At 41.0% G+C, this 20824-nt stretch overlaps 1 protein-coding gene across 1 annotated transcript; it reads right to left on the bottom strand.

The window, feature by feature from the left end:
* Window positions 1–15397: 15397 nt before the first annotated feature.
* LOC144700426 (serine/threonine/tyrosine-protein kinase HT1-like) lies at window positions 15398–17229 on the bottom strand. The gene is made up of 2 exons (XM_078571845.1): window positions 16113–17229; window positions 15398–15663 (listed from the first exon to the last, which is right to left on the bottom strand). The coding sequence occupies exons 1-2, from the start codon at window positions 17079–17081 to the stop codon at window positions 15457–15459; spliced, it is 1176 nt and encodes a 391-aa protein (XP_078427971.1). The 5' UTR covers window positions 17082–17229; the 3' UTR covers window positions 15398–15456.
* Between the last annotated feature and the right edge of the window lie 3595 nt (window positions 17230–20824).

Here is a 20824-nt window from a genome sequence, read left to right as displayed (position 1 = left end):
CTTAATTTATAATTCAGACATATACAAGAAAGGCATTTTTAATGAAATTTTATCAATCGTTTTCTGATGTCCATCTTCTTTAAAATCATGCATCCTGAAATTAATAAATAAGATAGAAAAAGGATTAGTTTAAAGAGATCCACCTATGTTTTTTGCTTCTTTGTCATTCAGCTTACTGAAAGAATTTACTCAATAAATGGGGTTAATTTCAAATGTTTCAACCTTGAGAAAGGTGAAACATGAATAGAATTTTATATAATTAACCTTTAATTACCATAAAAATAGGACTTTGTGGAATGGAATGGTAATGGTAACGATATCATAAAATAATGAAATCATGAATCAAAATCATGATAATTTAAGCATATAATATGGCAAAAGATGATATAAATGAATGCACAAGGTGAAAGTTATCACTTGAAGACCACATAATATCCATCAGCATTATACACAATGAGAAGTAGGCTTCACTCATGGAAATTAGCTTTTCTCAGTATAAAAAAGGTTATTTCACTCATTCCTAGATCCTAGAGTCTTACCTTTTTTACAGAGTATTTATACTAAACATGCGACTGATACTTTTTAACACTTCATGTGCACATCTTATTTTATTTCAAGGTGAATGGAAAACCTAAGGAGAATATAACATGCATTTCTGAGGGACTAAAAATGATTAAGTTGGGGTACTTGATAGTCACAAATAAAATAGTATTTCAACTATAGTTTCAGAACTATTTTTACAATTATTTTTACTAATATTTTTTCTCTAAGAGAGCGACTGGCCTATACAAACAAAACCTTTCTGCAATCAATACAGCTACTTTTGTGTAAAATGACAATACACATGGAATCACGCAAATTTGTGGAACAAAGAGGCCCATTCATTTTTACACTTTTTAAGTCCATAATGCAAAATTTTAATGGCCACAACATTTGAAGCATAGAGTTTCATGCAATGATTAGCACTTTACACAAAACACGAGGGCACTGATAACACACTAATTATTATATTAATATCATTTGTTTCCAAATTTGTTTCTGAAAAAAATGATTATATTGTCTTCTGAGTTTTTGGTATTTGAATGAAATTTTCTGACATCACGTTCCTAAAGAAAATAATTTTCTTACTTGAAATATATATTTCTAGAAATTTCTGACATTATATTTTACGAAATATATTTTTAAAGTCAGAATAAGTGTCCTACATATTTTTATGAATTAATTATATTTTATAGAATAATTTATCTGGTATTATAATTTTTTTGGTCTCCAAAAGTTTCACACATGAATGTAATGGGAGAGAGAAAATCAGATTGATAAGAGTGATTGGGCATCAAATCACAATATCTACAGTCTAAATGTGTTTGGGCTGAAAATTTGAGGGTAGTTTTGTCTTGCGCTTCTATCCTTCCATACCCTCTGATCTATAAATAAATCCCTCTATCCATGTTAAAGTTATAGTGGACATTCTTCTATTATTGGAGGTCGAGTGAAAGAAAGTGATTTTAAGTCCATCCATTGAAGTACGAAGGAGAAAAAAGAAGTGGAAGGGCTCTCATGGTAGAACATAAGGGGTCTAAGGGAAGTCTTCTTGTGCTTAATTCGTCATCTTCTTCTTGACATCATCCACCTATTCACATCCATCCATTCACATATACCCATCCACATTAATCTCATCCATAACATCCATATACATCCTTCATATCTATTTTATCCATCATCATCACTTGATGTACCCACTTGTTCCAGTCATTTTATATACATGAATTATTCTATATGTCTGCATGAAATCATGAAGACATACACATCTTAAGGCCATTTTTTACCATTACTTTACTGTTATTATCTTCATTTTATGTTAAATCCCATCTCACACATTAAATGTGTCATTTTGTTGAAAAGACACCTTTTAATGTATATTTTTAATGGCTTGAATTATACTCTCCAATAGTTACTCTACAATTTTGCAGGGCTTTATAGAAATAAATGAATTAAAATAAAGAAGATAAATGAGAATACTAATTAAAGCAAAACAAAAATGGTTTTAACAGCCAAGGGAGCCAACCAAGTCGGGCGCATCGCACAAATTGCGTGCAGCCAGCAAGCCCCAAGCACTTTTGCTTGCAACGACACTTATGGATAGACAAAATTGTAAGATTCAACATATTATAACCATTTTTCATGTCTCGCATTCAATTTATTTTGGGAATTCAAATATTTAAGAGCCTCATGGTCAGAGTATAGGACAAATTCTTGTGACAAAAGATAGTGATGCCAACGTTTAAGGATTTGAACTAGTGCATAGAGTTATTTTTCATAAGTGGATTACTTCAGTTTAGCATCATTTAACTTCTCACTATGGAGGGCAATAGGATGACCCTCTTGATTTAAGACACCACAAATACCAATTTCGAATGGGTCACATGCAATTTCAAAAACCTTAGAAAAATCGGGTAATTTAAGGATGCAATTTCAGTTTAGCATCTTGATTTCAATGATTTCAAAGGATCTTTGGGCATCATCTGTCCAGAGAAAATTTCCTTTCCATAAACAACTTGTAATTGGAGCTATAGTGGAACCAAATCTCTCACCAATTGTCAAGGAGCTCCAAGTTACAAGCAACAAGGCTTGGCAGAAGGGAGCCCTCAGTAAAGGCCCATTAAAGGGCCCACATTCAGCACAAAGTTGAATGGTGACCTGCACAACACAATGAGTAGCTTTATTTAATCCATCAATTAAACATTTACTACATTTGTATAGATAAAATATTTTTGGTTTCCTTGATATGGGATTAATCTTTCTTTGTTTTCCAAAGCGCAAGCAGGCTGGGCTTACAGGGCCAAGTGCAAATCCCGCGTCATAGCAGGCTTATTTTTATTTGTCAATATAATATTAACCATCTGATGTTCTTAAGGAATATTGATTGTGACATTTAATGAATAAAAGTTTATAATGTTTTTCCTCTTCTCATATGTTGCTGATGAGGATTGTGGGGCCAGACAATCGATGAATCAAGAAGACAATTTCTGGTCGAGGGGGAATGCCACAAATGGCCAAGGAGGACCCCTAGTGCTGGTCTGCACAATCCACAACCATTGAAGCTCATTTGGGATCCTTAAGAAAAGGGTCTATGTGATGGAAATATATGTGGCCGGCAAGCCAATCACACATTCCACATCTCGTTCCATGTTCATTAATAGAACATATTCATTATAGTGCACATGTGATGCGTATAATGAAGTCCATGAATACATGATCGGACTTAGTGAATTATGATGAGATCGTAATACGGAGATCACTAGTCTCGAAGCATGTGTTCTAAACATTCCTATTCAAAGGATACGAGATAAGGGCATCGAAGTATCCGGATAGAATAGCACAATCTAGCCTCACTCATATGATGAGTATGGCCGGTCCCGTAGCATTAGTGTGGAGAGACTAAGGATAGTTAGTGGGTGTTCTTTAGTGGAAAGAGTTCACTGAATTGATCCGTATGAATCCCTGAATGGTATTATACCGAATTGTCAATTAGGTTGATTCACATCATGGTTGTGTATGTGGTTCTTAGACATGATACACCAAAGACGTCTTGTGGACGGACGGTTGTACTTTGACTATGGCCAATGAGTCTCTAATCATGGGATTCTAAATGCTCTTAGTTCGGGTACATCAAGAAGTTCGTGAAGACAATTGAGTGGTCAAGATGGGATCGTCCACCCTCAGTATAAGAGGTGACAGCTCAAGGAAGATGATGCGATGAAGTCTTTGGCCAAGGCAGTGAAATATCAGAGAAGAGTTCTCCGATGATTTTCGAATGCAGCAATACTAACTTGGATGATCTATTAGGGTTTGACAGTTGACTATACCTTAAGTCGGCCAAGGAGCGTCAAGTGGATGAGGGATTGTACATACATGGTAACCGATGACGAACAGTTTCCATGAGTGAGTCGATACACACTCTTTGTATCTTCTATGACACGAGGTGTAGCTTGACACCCCACAAGTAGGAGTCTCGACCTATCGACTGGGTTAAATCGATCCGACATTAATTAATCTATATGATGATATAGTTAATTAATTTGGAAGGCCAATAAAGGTTATTAGGCCGCTGGAGTCGTTAACTAGACTGATACATGGACCTAGAGGGTCACACGCAAATGGTATTTTTGACGTTGGAAGATTGATGTGAAACGGCGACGGCCGGGATCGATCGACGCGTTTCACGTCACAGGATTATGATGCGAATGTATGGGATGTAAGCCGAATGATGAGAAAATATGAATGAGCAGATAAGGACTTGACGGATAGCGACGTCGGCCATTCCGATCAACGAGAGAGGAGTGATCCTAAGATCAAACTCCCAATGACCCGCTGGACCTACTAGACGTCTACTAAGTGAGGGGCGTCTAACAACCCTGGAGCGTTCGGCGTCCAAGTCAGATGACAGTCCGTCTACCACAAGAATCCCTACGCTCGACAAGGTGGCTAGTCCTATCCGATGATGTTCGAGAATATCGCGGTAGCGGACGCGATAGGGGAAGACGAGACTATCGAAGATAATAATACTGGAGTTTATGGAGGTGAGACGAGACTGACCTTTGTATCACTTAGTCCAAGGCGTCCAAGTCGTCGAGCGGATGCTTAGTGTCGGATCGTGCGGGCGAGTGTCGTTGACGAGGATGAAACCGGGTGTGGACGGTGCGGTCGTAACTACCAGCAGAGAGCTGAGTCCACGGGTGGCGTGTAGCAAGAGTCAGAGCAGAGGGCGCACAAGGCGCGCGCTTGGCTGGCGCATGGCGCAGCCGTGTGGGCGGGCAAGACAACGAACCAAGTATCGTGGGAATAATCGTGTGGGTGGGGCAGAAAACCAAGAAATTGGTTATGGCGTAGAGGGTGGGAGTTAAGAAATCAAGAAAGATGAGGGCGATGGGACGGCGAAGGGGAAGACGAAGGGGAATCAAGGTGATATGGTGAGACCAAGAAATCAAGAAATCATGTAATCAAGAAATCAAGAATTCAAGAAATCAAGAGGAAAGAAAGGTGGACGATCAAGAAAGGCAAGAGGAGGCGGTTGGGAATCAAGAAACGATGGGGAAAGGAGGGCGGACGATCAAGAAAGGCAAGAGGAGGCGGTTGGGAATCAAGAAACGATGGGGAAAGGAGGGTGGGCGATCAAGAAAGGCAAGAGGAGGCGGTTGGGAATCAAGAAACGAAGGGGAAAGGAGGGTGGGCGATCAAGAAGGCAAGAGGAGGCGGTTGGGAATCAAGAAACGAAGGGAAATGGATCAAGAACGTGGTAGGAGGGATCAAGAACGCGATGGGAAGGGGAATGGATGGTGGAGGTGGGAAAAGGTACCAAGAAATGGCTTTCTTGAACTGTAACAACCAAGAACCCTCCAAGAAAGAGGAGTTCTTGATGGATCTGGGGTGTGCTCCCTCGGCGGAGCAGATTTCCCCGGTTGATGGCGTGTCGGCGATGCTTCTTGAATCTCCCAAGACCCCCGGAGTAATCTCGACGAAGGCCTCTTTTGATTCTTGATGGCGGCGGCTTCTTGAAACTCTTTCCTCGCACTGGAGTGATCTCGACGGTGCGCTTTAACACGTCTCCCTCGGAGTGATCTCGACGGGAGAGACGTGGGCTCTACCCACGGAGTGATCTCGACGTGGGGTGGGGCTAGCCAAACCCCCTACACTACTCTCTACGATAAAGGGGAGACGAATTGTGAATAAAATTTTCAACAATGACTCCCAAGGTGTTCCTTGGGCATGCCATCCCCTTATATAGTGACGATGGGTGCCAAGTGAACGTGGGAGAGGACGAACCGTCGCGAGACGTGGTTCGGCCTCTCCTTACAAATTCAAAATACAAACATAAAAAGTAAAAACGATGAGGACGGGGCCCAACAACATTGGCCCAGTCCACGAATCTGAAAATACAAACACACATGAAAATGAGCATAAGTAAAAAGATAAAAGTTCTTATGCGAGGTACTTAAACCCCAGGTGGCGAGCGTCGGCGCGAGCTGCTCGGCGTGGCTGACGATGTCCCGTCGCGTCATCCTCGAGATGGTCCTCCATCAAAGATATACTTAAGTTTTGGGGTGTTTTATGGAAAATACCCACTTAGTATAAATAGGGGAAGGCCCTGAAAAAAATTCACCCAGGCCAGAATTGTACAGGGGCATTTCCCCTTCTTCTCCCATCTCCCAACACCCCCTCTCCCTCCCCGATTTGATCAAGATGACGTAACGACGCCGACGGAGAAAGAACGGGACTCGTTAACGAGGAGGAGGAGATCCAACGTGCTGAGGACTGTGTAGATACGTCAAGAGGCTGCACACGTGAGCAGCTTGACTCGGCTCACTCCAGGATCCAAGAAATCATGGATGCAATCTGTGAAAAGGCACTTCGTTTAATGGTTTTTGTTGATGTCGTTCGATTCGTTCAAGTCTTCCGCTGTGAATTGTTTTCATTTATTCATCCATGTCAAGGCCTCTAGATCCCAACACTATGGCCCCTAATTGTCTTTTAAATCCAGATCCAAGGTAGAGAGATGAGACCCTTCTGGTGGTAGGACGAGGTAAGGGAGAGATGTGACACCTCATTGACGGCTCCACACACATAGGACAATGCCCGAGTCCTAGAGCCCTTTGGATTCATGACATCGTAGAGGAAGGTGGGAAGAGATGCACATCAATGCTCCAGAGCGGTGATTGACATTCCCATTATTTAAAAATATATATTAAATATAAAAACTATATAAAATATACTTTGCTACTATATGATATTCCCTAACTATATATAAATAATCTAATTGATTCCATGGCACTACTCATCCTCTCTCTCTCTTCTCTTCTTATTCTTTTTCCCCTCTACCTAAGTTCTTCTACAATTAAACAAAAAATATTATCTCTGTCTCTATTAATATGTTATTCCAAATATGTATATATCTGTGTATATATATTCATCAATATATATCTAATTAAATAATACCTTCTTAATCATATCATAGTCCTTATACATTCATCTTTTTTACTATCTCATATTCCATTAAAAAGATAACCATATTCACTAGTTACCTAAATCTCGTATCCCTTTACTTACTGTATATATATCTCTTCTACCTTACATATAACCTGGTAATAAATCCATGATCATCCACGTTCATCTCATCCATAATATCCATACACATTATTCATCTCTATTTTATCCATTATCGTCACTTGACGTACCAACTTATTCCACTCATTTATATAGATTAATTATCCCACATCTGTACATCAATTATCATCTTTCTCATTTCAACATATTCTTAATTTATAAGTTACCATTCATCATCTCCTAATCGCCATATAAAATGGGAATAGATCCTTAATATTTGATCCCTATGGAGATTACCCTTGTTAATGACTAGCTATCCACATACTTTTACGAGGTAAGGTTTATGATTCTTTGTCGAGTTAATCAAATAAAAATGAACAATTAGAACCTTAAATTTGAGTTCATCAGGGATTTATTGGAATGCTTATTTAAACATAGAGTTTGATCCCAAATGAGAAAAACCTGAAGCTTCTACACCATGTTGATGGTCCATAATGAAGGGACAGAATAATTCACTATGTTATTTAATATTCCATAATGAGTTTTGGAATTAAAGGTCAAGGTTAGTTCAGGTTTTACCTCTTTTATCCATCAGTGGGCTTGGATCAATAAATAAACGCCTGCATAAAGGTAGAAAGACACCCTTAGATTTTGTTCGTAATTATGATTTATGGAGTTATTTGTCCATTCAAAGTATTGTTTGGATCCGTCCAGTTTTGAGAGCAAAGGATTGAAGGATTCATGTCATTATCAAGACTAAGGAAGAGAAAACATCAGTCCACCCATTTGGCATGTGACAATAAGGCTAGTATAATCTTTATCTTCCTTAGCCTCACGTCTCCATCCATTTTCCTAGGTTATAGTTGTCAGGGATAGCCTGAGTTTTCATCCCACCATCAACATACTGCTCGTTGGCGCTTGATAACATGCAAATAAACATGATAATTCATGTTTATTTCATGTACTTTAGAGCATAATTAAGCTAAATTTATGCATGTTATCATGAAATATACGTAATTTTCACCAAAAATACATATGTCCACTAAATAATTATTATTGCATTAAAGTCAGTATATTTTGATGTTCTAATGATATAAATGGTATTATTTCAAAAAAAAATTAACTTGGTGAAAATGCATCCAAAAATGAGTTTTAGATAAGGTATATTTAATTTTTTATTTAAGGGAATTTTATGGATTATATTTGATATTCTTTCAAAGTATTTTTTAGGTTAAAAATGGCAACATCGAGGCCTAGTGAGGAGGGATGATATGGAACAAATGGTGGCTCCCTTTTCTTATGGAACAAGTCAAATTAGATCCCTACAAGGACGGATGATGTGGCATGCTCTGGTGGCTCCCTATACTGGTGGAATTACTCAAACATACGAATGGCTAGAAATGCTCAAAATTCAAAAGGCCACAACTGCTGATCCCATGGGTAATTTTGGATCAAATGGCCATCACTTATTTCTCTTTACGTGACCTATGGTTGAGCCTATACATAAATCACAAAATTAGGCTCTTCTTATACTTCATTTTGCCTTTCTCCATGTGGGAGACCTTGTAAAACAAAGGTTGATGGCGAGGACGCCAATGCATCAGCCCGGGACACGTCACCGCAGGCAGTCGGGGTCAACACAGACGTTACGGATCCAAAGATGAAGTCAACAGAAGTCAACCCACCTCGGTCAACAGGAGTCAACGAAGAAGTCAACACGCCACAACCGTCGTCCGCCACGTCACCACCCGCGCACGTCACCACCCGCGCACGTCTCCACGCGCGTCATGACACGACGCCAAAGGCAGATCCACAACTGCCCTTTAGCGTGACGTGATGCACATTTTCCCTTGCGTGTCTTATTTTCTAGTTATTTTCTCTTTCCTCCAAGGCCTATATAAGGTCATTTGTCATTAGGCAATCATAATTCAAGAATTGAGTTTTCTTTCTAACTCTTCTTGGAGGATTGCCCTACCCCTCATCTTGCCCTACCCCCCCCCGCCGTCGCCGCCGCAGTCGTCATCCCCGTCGTCGCCGCCACCGCCACCGCCGCCGCTGCAGCCGCCGTCGTCATCACCGCCGCGCGCAGCCGCGCGGCCACACGCCGCGATCGCACGCCACCGCGTGCCCTCCCGCCGCGCGCCGTGCGCCTCAGACGCCATGTCGCGTGCGGCGCTGCGCGCCGCCGGGCGGCGCCTCAAGCCGCGCGCTGCTCCGTGCTGCTCCGTGCGCTCGCGCACCCTTCGCAGCTGGAGTTCGCCGCGCCACCCGGCGTCCCGCTTCATAACGCGTCAACCAGGGCGGACAATGCCCGAGCGCCCGTTCTAGTATCACGCCGCCGCCGCCACGAGCAGAATTACCTGCAGCCTCTACACGCACTCACGGTGCTGAGGTATACCTGAACCCTGTGGTGTCGGCGTGTTCTCCGCTCAGTATTTTCTCGGAGGTTTCACCCGTCCAGAATTAGACTTGGATTTCCTCTTCTTCTCTCCTTTTCTCGAGTGTTTCTTCGCGACGTGAATTCGAGGTATTGATTTCGGTGCTTAGGCATCGTCGCGGTGGGGGAAGACAGTACTCCCGCCCTCGATAAGGGTCGGAGCTGCACCACCAGATTTCATCGGTTTTAAGTCCGAGAATCGACCGTGATTTCTGTGGATTGTTTTATCCCTTAACCCATTCCTACCCATAGCCTCGTCATCCGCCCTAAATCGTCCATCCCATAGTCGTCCTACGTCAAAGGTGCATTTTGAGTACCAATTTAGGTTCTTTCCTCTTTCCAAAACTGAGTTTCTTCCCTCTCTTGATCTATTTTCATGCAATCGCAACATGCTAAAGCACCGGGCAAAATATAGGGCTCATGAATAGAGATTAATTCTCGGGCGCATCGCCAAAGGAAAAAGTAAGTCTTAAATGTTTAATTAGGGTTTCATTTCGTTCTGATTCCATTTCATCCATCCACATATTTTCCTATCCTTCCACTCTTTGTTATAGGTTATCAAAACCCTATGAGTAGGGATTAAGAGCTTATACCACCCATTCCTAATTATGATTTTCATAGGAAACCCCTAATTAGGGTTTCTTCATTACATCCATGTTGGGTTTGGTGCCTTGGTTCGTCCATGGAAAACACATTTCCATGGATACGAAAGTGTGTCGACCGATTCACGATCGATCTTTAAAACAAAGCATTGAATGTACCTTGTGGAGAACTCGTTCCACCCTTTACTTTGCCGCTTTGAGATCGTTTTGAAGCCATTCTTGCGTCTGGCCTCTAGAAGTATCCATGCGATCACTAGGCGCTTGGATCTCCACGTCTTCTTCTTTGATTCTTCTTGAAAATCTAGAAGATCTCCTCACCTTGAAGACACTCTCCCTTGGATGTGTGGAGAAGAGAATGGAGAAAAGGAGGTGCTCTCTAATCAGGCTTGCATGGGTGCTAAAAATGAGACCCCTGTCCCTTTTTATATTACACTTAAGGTTTTTTCTCAAAAACCTAATAAAGTAAAATATATTCACCAATGCCCCTATGCTTTTATGTGTGTGACCATCTAGGGTCATGTATCATTCTAGTTAATAACTTAGTGTCCAATAATAGTTATTGGTCAACATGATTAATTAATCATATCAACATATAGATTAACTAACTAAGGATCGATCTAACCCAATCGACAGCTTAAGTTTCTAGCCTGTGGGATGCCAAGCTAAACCTCATGCTCTAGAAGATACCAAGTAGTGTTCGAACTCTCTCATGGAACCTTTACCGTCATCGGTTACCGTATATGTGTAATCCATCCTCCGCGCGAGACTCTCAAATGACTTAGGGTATGGCTTATCGTCAAACCCTAAACTGTCATTCAATTAGTACTGATGTGTAACAGGGATCATTGGAGAACACCTTCTCCAATATCCTCACTACCTTGGCCACGGATTTTTTTGTATCGTCTTCCTTAAGTCGATATCCTCTTATACCGAGGGCTAATGATCTCATTTTGAATACTCAATCATCTTTGTGAGCTTCTTACCACATCTTGATTAACGTTTAGGTATAATACCATTCAGGGATTCGTGCGGATCAATTCAGTGAACTCTTTCTCCAAAGAGCGCCCACTATCTGTTCTTCGTGTTTCCACACTGATAGCCCCATGATTAGCTACACTTATCGTATAAGTCAGATCCACTTGTGATATTCTATCAGGAAAATTCGATGTCTGTCTCGACTATCCATTGAATAGGTATATTTAGAATACATGTTTGAAAACTAGTGATCACTGTATTATGATATCACCATAATTCACTAAGTCATTGCACATATTCATAGACTTCCTTATAAACATCACACCGGAATGATAATGAATGTAAACACTTCATTCAATGAAATTAAATAAACATGGTGGTGTGATTGGCTCGAAGGCCACATAATATCCATCAACAAACAAATTTATAATTAATATCTTCCAGGATTTGTGCTGGCCTTCATAAATCCCATAATAGAATAAGCAGCAGATATTTTGAGATGTGACTCTAATAATCCTAGAAATGAGGCATATTGCAGAAAGAAAATGGAGTCTTTTTCTTAGGCTACCTTAGCCAATGAGGTAACCATAGCCTTTCTAAATCAACTATAGCACTATTCCCAAAATATCAAAGGCCTTTTTCTCTATTGGATTGATGATCTTTAGGGTATCTTATAACATAAAAATATACATTTGGGCATGTTTTGATGGTGACTCCTTTGGGGACGTAGAACACACTGGAAGACAACAAAGCTTGTGTTATGCAAAAGCCGACGTGTTCTCCCCTAGGCACCATTGCTACTGTGAGGTTGGTGAGGTCGACAAGAAATATGCGGACATATAACAAACCAGATGACAACAGAGGTTGATAATGATGGTCAAGTTATTAAAGGGTTGAATCAATTTTATTATACTAGAATATAGAAAAATGCACATAAAGACTGACATAGAAATAAATATGAGATATTCTTTATAGGAAATCTAATAGACAATTAGGTAATGATCTAGGTGCCCACTTAAATTTCAAACCTTTTTTTACTTACTAAGAAAAAACATACAGAAACCTATATATACAGACTAAAAAAATACCTGCACACTTTTACTTATATTAAAATATATTGTTTCTAGAGAACCAGTTGATGAAACTAAGTGATTCATGAATACATTTATGGTTTCACTTTTGCATGCCCAGTGTCAAATATCATAATTAATGTATAAAACTTTTAATTTGAAAGATCCATGAAACTAAAAAAGTTATGGTTTTATTTATCCAGAAAATCACATCAAGCTCGATAAAAAATGAACCATAGTTATAACCAGTTGAGTCCAAGTTAAAAAATTAAAGCATAATACCTCATCTAAATCTAAACTTAAAATAAACGAATCCAACAATTAGGATTCACAAATAAAGTATGCATCCATATACTATTCATGTTTGCGGGATTATGATCTAATGAAAGCTACTTATTGATTATTAGTCCTAATTCTTCTTCTATCTATCTTATCTATATTATTCATTGTATCTATGTCTTACCATATTATGCCTTTCATATTTCTCCATCCTCCAGTAAGACTATTTTGGCTATCAGGTTCAACGTGCCCTAATAGAGGACTCCACTATTAGGATGGATTTGGTCTTGAAGAAGCTTGAAAAAGCTTCTATAAGATATTATATTCCTTTATATTATTCTATAGCTTCAACACTCTTATGTGTCTTCAAGACTTTTCTAGAACCTTCAAGAAGCTTATAAATCCTTGTAGACTTTTGTTGAGAAGTGTCTTCATAAAAGATACCGTGGAGTGATAAAAGAGGAGGAGCTCATCACACACTTGAGGTGCCCTGGAGATTTGAGGCTATTAAATTTTGTGAGTCGAACCAGAGTGAAAACATAGCAACTCGAAAAAGAATCTTTCTTACGATGTGTCTCCACATGTGGTTCTTCTCATCCATTTGTTCCTTTTATATTTTTGATCTCATATTCTCTTTGTTTCTTCTATTATAGACCTCTATTGTAACCATTGATCATCCCATTAAAGAGGGTTGCTTTTATTCAATGTTTTTGTGATTTTCATTATAATATTCTCCAATTATTCTCCAAATAATGTAAATGTACACGACTCTCAATTCTCTTGGCATATTTAGTTTCTCCAGTTTTTTTTTATGCCAAATGTTCTACGATGGCCAAGTTAAATGACCAAGAAAGACCTTATGCTATGAATTAAGGACATATTAAATAGAGAATTACTATTTTTAAAACTTCCATGCTCATTTCAGTTACATTTTTCAGATAAGATGCATTTTTTCTGACCCTGTGTTGGATCTTATATGTACTATTTATTTTAAATCTATGTATTATTTTTTTTCGAATATCTCATCAAAATTGACTTTTATTTCTATATTTTTTTGTTTCAAAAGATTATTCTTTGAGTTGAAGAGTAGTTTGTATGTCAGTCTGAGGCATTATTAATAATCCTAGTGGTATATATATTTCTGACACTGAGTCAGTTACAGAGTGGTGATGAGTAGTTTGTATGTCAGTCTGTGATAAACTCAGATTTAGGGTTAAAATTATGTGATTGTTGATTTGAGTTTTATCAATAAAATTCACAAACCATTATGTACACGATAATTATAGCTAGTGGATAAGTACATGTTCCACAGGGAATGTATCTTGGAGATTAAATCATCTCTAGCTAATGATTTGGGTATAATAAGAAGGGATACAAATAAGATAAGAGGTAGGGATGCAATGGAGACAGTGACATGAGATGGAAGGTATTAAGTATATAGCTAGGGTGTATTCATAAGTAATAAGAGATCATAGGTGGGATGACACAATTTAGGGAGTAAGATAGACTAAGACATAATGGATCGATTGCAGATGTAGCGGATGAGTGAGAAGGAAGATGGAGTAAGATAGTGGTTTTGAATTTATTATTTAAATGGATGCAAAAACACAGGATGAGATTGTAACGATGTAGATGATGAGTGACGTAGATGACAGATGGTGGCTGATGATGAAGGATGGTAGATGACAATGAAATAAGAATGAACCTAACTAATGGTTGTGATGGAGGTAAATTAATTTGAGGCAAGAGACTAACCTTAGATCCCTACGTTTTCTTCTGGGATCTGGGAAATTTCTTCGTGAAGATCAGCCTATCCTCTTCTTTGTTGACCTTCTCCAAGAACTCAAGACACCATGAAAACCCTTAATGGACCTTCAAAACCTTACTCTCTTTCAATCTACCTCTCTTGGAGGAATTGAGTTTAAAGATGCTTTCTTGCAAAGATCTGGGGTCAATTTATACATTCAACTGAATAATGGAAGAGGAGATAAAGATGAAAATACCCTCCAAATTTCAGCTCTGTCGGGCTTCTCTCCCCATCGTCCCTCAATCGTTGAATATCAATTCGTGAAGTTAGAGAATTCTTGGAGGTTAAATATAATCACTGGTTCATTTTTTACCATGGTATCGTTGATTGATGGCTCACACTGCAGCCGGTATCCATACATGAAGAAGACAAAAGGGCTAAAAACGTATTATAAATTAATTTACAGACTGATAACACACATTCTTAATAGGTTAATATGAAGATATTTACATGTTTAATTGCATTAAAATGAAGTCTAAATAATTAAAATGAAGATTAATTTACATGTTTAATAGGTTGATTGATGGCTCACCTGGATCTATCTTGCAAGATGGATAATAGTGGATCTTCTGAATCTTATTAGTAGAACCTCTGACGCAGAAGATCCACTATTATCCATCTTGCAAGATAGATCCAGGTGTGCTTCGGTTGCAAAATAATTTCTACCAACATAACTTTGAATATTCATTATTTTATTGCGAATGGAAGCTAAATAAACTTATACTGTGGATGTAGCGTTTAAACACATTACTGTACCTCTTGCTACCATTAGGATAAGCGTGACCCATTCCCCTTTCCCCCTGTATATAAGATATTTTAAGAAATTTATGTCCCTCTTTTACAGACTATATAGATATATTCCTGACCAGGCACTGGACTGATGATAACAGTAAACAATATGGTTGTGCAAAAACTCTTGAAATAAATATCTCATAAATTATTTTTCACCTCAATGGGGATTTCGATCGGCAGCGGCTAATTCAGAACCACTGGTCGAAGTGTAAACAAACCGCACCTTCAAACCGCCTTTTTCTTCCATTAGCAAAAACTTGTCTCCCGTGAGTATCATTAGGGATTTTAATTACAAGTTCAAATGCAATTTAAGGAACCCCACTATCTACGGGTTTACTATCTTCAGAGAAAGGTCTACAAGGGTGATCAGAGAAGGAAAGATTGGGAGAGAGGTCAATAGCGAAGAAGGCGTTCAGAGGTGAAGAGGGCTTGAAGGTCGACGTCTTCGTCGATTTGGAGGTCTGTCGCGAGTTTCAACTTGTCCAAGACCCTGGCAATCCACGAGAACTCTGGTCTGTCAACCGACGACGGTGTCATGCAATGCGCGATCAGCCGTTCGAGTGCCGCTGCGTGTTTCGCCTGCCTCGCCGGCGTTATCTCCTGCACCAGCAAGAGTCATCTACTCAGAAATTTGAAGAGGGAGGAAAGTAGAGACAGCGGAAGATGAGGAAAAGACTGAAGGAGATAAGATAGGGAAAGCCAGAGCAAGAGAGAACAGAGAGGGTTTGTGTTAGATACCGTGACACAGAGACAGAGAGACAGATGGAGAGTAAAAGAGAGAGAAAAGGATCTTTAATGGGCAGTATGGTTGAGAGAAATGGAGATGTTATGAGAAGAGATGAGAGAGGAAAGAGCCATATAAGCGTAAGGGAAAGAGACAGAATGAGAGAGGGTGACGGAGAAATGTGTTTGTAAATTAGCAAACGGAGAGGGAGAGATGGAGAAGAAGAGGTTTGCGTAAGTTCTGTGGGAAAGGGAGATAAATGTAGGAAGCTATGAAGAAGATGGGATAGAAATAGAGAGGTCGAGAGAGAAACGCGTAAGCTGACCTCAGTGACGGATTCAGGCTCTGTTGGAAAGAGCATGTTTCGAAGGGGTGCGATCCCGTAGAACATCTCATAGAGTAACTCGCCGAAGCAGCGCACGTCCTCCATCCTGTCGCAGACTATCTCCCCGTTCATCTTCGGCGCACACGAGACTCCCGTTTCCGGAGACCCCTCTCGCTCTTCTTCGCAGGCCCCCCAAAACCCATCGACGATCACCGAAGGAGACGACGGTCCGCCCTCGATGAGGATGTTCTCGGGCCTCAGCTTGCGGTGAACCATTCCCTTCTCGTGGACGTGCTCCATCCCCCGCGCGATGCCCGCAGCTATTCTAACGATTTTTCTTAGATCCATAGGCTTGGTAGATCTCCGGATGAGATCTTTCAGGCTCCCCCCGCCATGGCGGAACTCGTAGGCCAAACAGGAATACACCTTCTGCTCTCTCCCCGCGGCCACCAACTGCGATAACTCTTCCTCCGTCAAACTTACAATGCCTTGCCGAGAGATAACAAAAGAAAGAAATACCTTGATGACGTTGGGGTGGTTCAGGCGGGAGAGGAAGTGGGCTTCTCGAAGGAACTCAATCTCCAGAGAAGCGGCGAGGACGGCGTCGTCCGAAGGCGGCGTCGCGATCTTCACGGCCACGGGCTGTTCTCCGTAAACTCCGCGGTAGAGGAAGCTGCAGCTATGGCGGAGTGTAACTCCAGAAATCCTGGACCCGATGGATAGCCTGTTAAGGGACGCGGCGTCCTCTCCCGCTGCAACTCGCGTCTTTCTGAAATAGTTGAAGAAGCATCCCCTGAACGCCGGCCGCTTGTTGGTCCGATGGCGGTGCAGCTGCTGGGGAGTTAGCCGGACAGAGCCCGAGAAAGATGGGCGAGTTTCGAGGGGGATCTCTGCCGGGCGGTGGAAGACGGTGGAAGAGAACGCAGAACGAGTTACCCAAGAGACGTTGCCTTCTCCTTTGGACGCCATTGCTACTGAAAGTTGAGGAAGAAGACTTTCGCTGTAGAATAATGGATGGGAGAGACGAGGGTATCGCTCTGTTTATATACAAGGGCGTTACGCTATTTTTGCGGTAGGGGTTGGCTACGTCGCCGAGAAGAACGCGGCCAGGGTTATAAACTCCGCGATTGAAGGGGACGCTTATATCTAGGAGACAGTTATTCAACGGTAAAATAGCATAAATTCTACCGGAAAACAAGGACCATAACATACGTGAGCAGAGGCAAAGAGATGAATAGCTTGATAAAAAAGCAGGCAATTAGCTACATGCATATTTACGGACTAAAATTTTACTCCCTACATTGCTTCTTTCAACTTACTACGTAGCTTCTTTCAACATACTACATATCTACTTCATAACGGAACGGAACGAAACGGAACGGAACGGCAGAACTAAGGGAACAGGTTTATGTGAAAGAAGATGAGGCGGCGTCATCAGGCGGGGTGTCGCACTACTAACAAGAAGACGTCATTTGGAAAGGCGGCACTGCCACCCTAATATGCTCAGATAATCTCATGATTACATGGAATGTCGGCAATGCTGCCCAAGTGTCAATCCTGAATGAACCTCATTAAGGATTCAGTTCTCCCGACTCTAAACTGTCATTTCTGCCCCTTGAACTACGCATGTATAGAAACTCTAAAGACATTGAAATAAGTTTGTTCTTTCATCAGTACTACCTCCAGTTTCTATGATGGTATCATAGCCTCTCCTCTGGCACCCTGAAGAAGAGTCATCTGATGAGGATGTTGTCCAGTGAACATGAAGAGCAAGAACCAAATCGCCAGAACAATTTGTTGAAACTAGTTGAAGAAAAAAACAACCAGGACGGAGTAAATCCAAAACCCAAGATGCTATGGTGGAAATGCGGAATCCACTCGGACAAGATAAGTACGTCGGCAAATAGGGACAGATAATAAGAACCTCTTTACGTCACCGGCGTGACGTCAACGTCCAAGGCTCTCGGTGCAGGGCACTGGCTTCTTGTGTGGTGCAGTAGAACAACACCTCCTTGAACTCCCAAGCCAAGGGAGTAACCACCAAGGAGTGATGAAGACAAAACAAGGGAGAGAGAGGAGAAGAGAGGAAGAGACGAGAAGAATTAACAAAAAAGCAATTGACGGCTGCAATTTGGGTTCAAGGGGGATGAACACCCCTTTAAATAACAGAGAAATGGGCCCCTAAATGGGCCATTTCCTCACAAAGGACAAGAGGTGGGGGGCGCACCTCGGACCCATGCGCCCCCTCTCTCAAGAGGGCTTGGACAAGTCAAGCCCCCCTTCTCCCGCATTCCCGTGGTGGGGGGGCTGACAAATCCCAACACAAGTTGCTGCACAAAACATTGGAAGCAATATTATCCCAGTGGGATTGAAGCTTAGAGGGTTGAATCACCCTCTATGGCTTCACTGTGTTCACCTGACTCATGAATCCTTGTCCTAGGCCTAGGTAAGCACCTGACACATGAAAAACCTTCATCAACACCTTTGTTTTTAGACCCCCAAACATTTGTGGTAGAAGAAGGATATGGCAGTCATGGCCACCATATGGTCATCGATGACTGATGAAGTATTATTGATCATCCAAGACTACATCCCACTGTATGTAGCATAGTAAATGCTTACTCGTGAACTACTCTCCAACTCAAAGTTGAGAATCATGAAGCTGATGAACAAGCTCCGCAACTTGTGATGAGGTAGGCACATCCGTTGACGGCTTAACTCATGAGATTTGTTGCATTGGTATCTATCTAGTGAGGTAGGTTGTTCCATAAATGAACAAAAGCAAGAGCTCATCATTCTATTGGGGATGGGAACGACCCAAGATTTTCATACTAGTGCGAACACTCACATAAGTAAATACTCCTTTGATGCAATCCTTGCAATGATCTGATCAGAAGAAAACATGCTTCTCTTCGGCAACAACCGCGAGACAGAAGAACACTCAACTGAAACCAATCAAACTCAAGATGGAACTGACCAACATCACAAATAGAACCGCGGCGAAGGTGGGCAAACCCGAGGTCGTGGTTGCCCTAGATTGACCAGCTCCAACCAACAAAAATAAGGGAGAACTAGACTAAAATGTCAAAATATGTTGCCATATTGGACATTGAGTTGATGTATGTTAACATATTTAGTCCAATACAAGGACGCAATGATCATCCAAAATAGTCCAACCACATCAAATTACCCACACGCACAAGCATATTTTCTCTCTCAAGGGAGATACCACAATGGTATGCGCACAAGGGAGATATGTGTCACATCACCGTCAACTCTTAACTAGTAAGTCACACAGCTCCTTACAAAGGACCTCACAGACAGTTCGTTAGAGATGTCTCAGGCTTACAAATCTAACCTGAGACCCCACAGTTAATTCATCAGTACTAACACAACAACATTATCTTACTTTAAATAATATTTGACAACTTCCTGAAATCACAAAAGATCTTCAATCTATTTGTAACTTATCATTGAAAATTATGTTTTTTGTTGAATTTGAACCTCTTGCTTATTTTATGAAGGACAGATGTACCGAGGACATGCTTTACCGCCTACCTCTGTCTTTGCCAACTGCATCTTTTGGAACCAGGGCCACACCGGTTCCATAGCATCAATGAATGAAACATCCTCCCTTAACGTTTTGAGAAAAAAATATAACTCATTTTGGTTTTCCTCTAACATAACTGCCTACACTGCATGTTTGTGAGTTATGTTGTCTATCTAAGGAAAAAACATTTAATATCTTCACAATATGATCATGTATTTTTAAACCTCCTGAGATCATTCATTCCAAGATTAGGGGGCCGGCTCTCATTCACTTGGATTTTTCCTATTACATCACCTTCATTGATGCATTCAACAGGTACACCCAAACAAGAATAATAACATTATTGATACCTTTATCAAAATCCATCATCTAGTTTATCGCCGATTCAACATCAATATCCTAGTTTTCTAATCCAATTGGGGAGGGAAATACCAGACTTGAAACCACATTAGCTATGATCCATCGTGTATTATGACTCAACACTTATGGGACAAAGCCATTGCAACTGATGCATATCTCCAATTAGTGTTCGCCCGTCCCGATGCCGGTACCGGATACCGGTATCGGGACGGATGCTGGATGGATGCCGGTACCGGAAACTTCCAGTACCAGTTTTTTCCGATATCCAGATACCGGATATCGGTATCGGATATCGGCTGCTACAGTGCCGATATCCGATACCGGTATCCGTCCGATACCGTGATCCGTCTCCCGTCTCAGGGGGACAGATGACGGTATCGGATATCGGATGCGGATATCGGTTTTCGATATCCGCATCGAATTTCATAAACATTTCATATAAGTTAGTTCTTTTATGAAATTTCATATAAGTTACGTATTTCGATTTTTTAAAGTTTTGAACCTTGTTTTCTGGCAACGGCGGGAGCGGGCATCGGCGAGCACCGGCGGGCAACAGCGAGCAACGGCGGGCAACGGCGGCGGCGGGCAACGGAAGCAGAAGGCAACAGGGGTAAGTCGATTTTCTGCTGGCAAAATAGGACCATTGCTCTTCTGTTTCCGTCAATTTCAGCTCTCTCTCTGTCTTTCCTCTCACCTTCCTCTTTTTCTCTATCTTTTCTCTCCCGTTATCTTCGTCCTCTCTCAATTTCCTATCTCTCTTCGTCCTCTCCCTCTCTCACTTTCATATCTCTATTTTACTTCT

This window comes from Wolffia australiana, chromosome 3 (genome assembly GCF_029677425.1).
Source record: "Wolffia australiana isolate 7733 chromosome 3, ASM2967742v1".
NCBI lineage: Eukaryota > Viridiplantae > Streptophyta > Magnoliopsida > Alismatales > Araceae > Wolffia > Wolffia australiana.
This window is presented reverse-complemented; position numbering and strand designations above follow the sequence as displayed.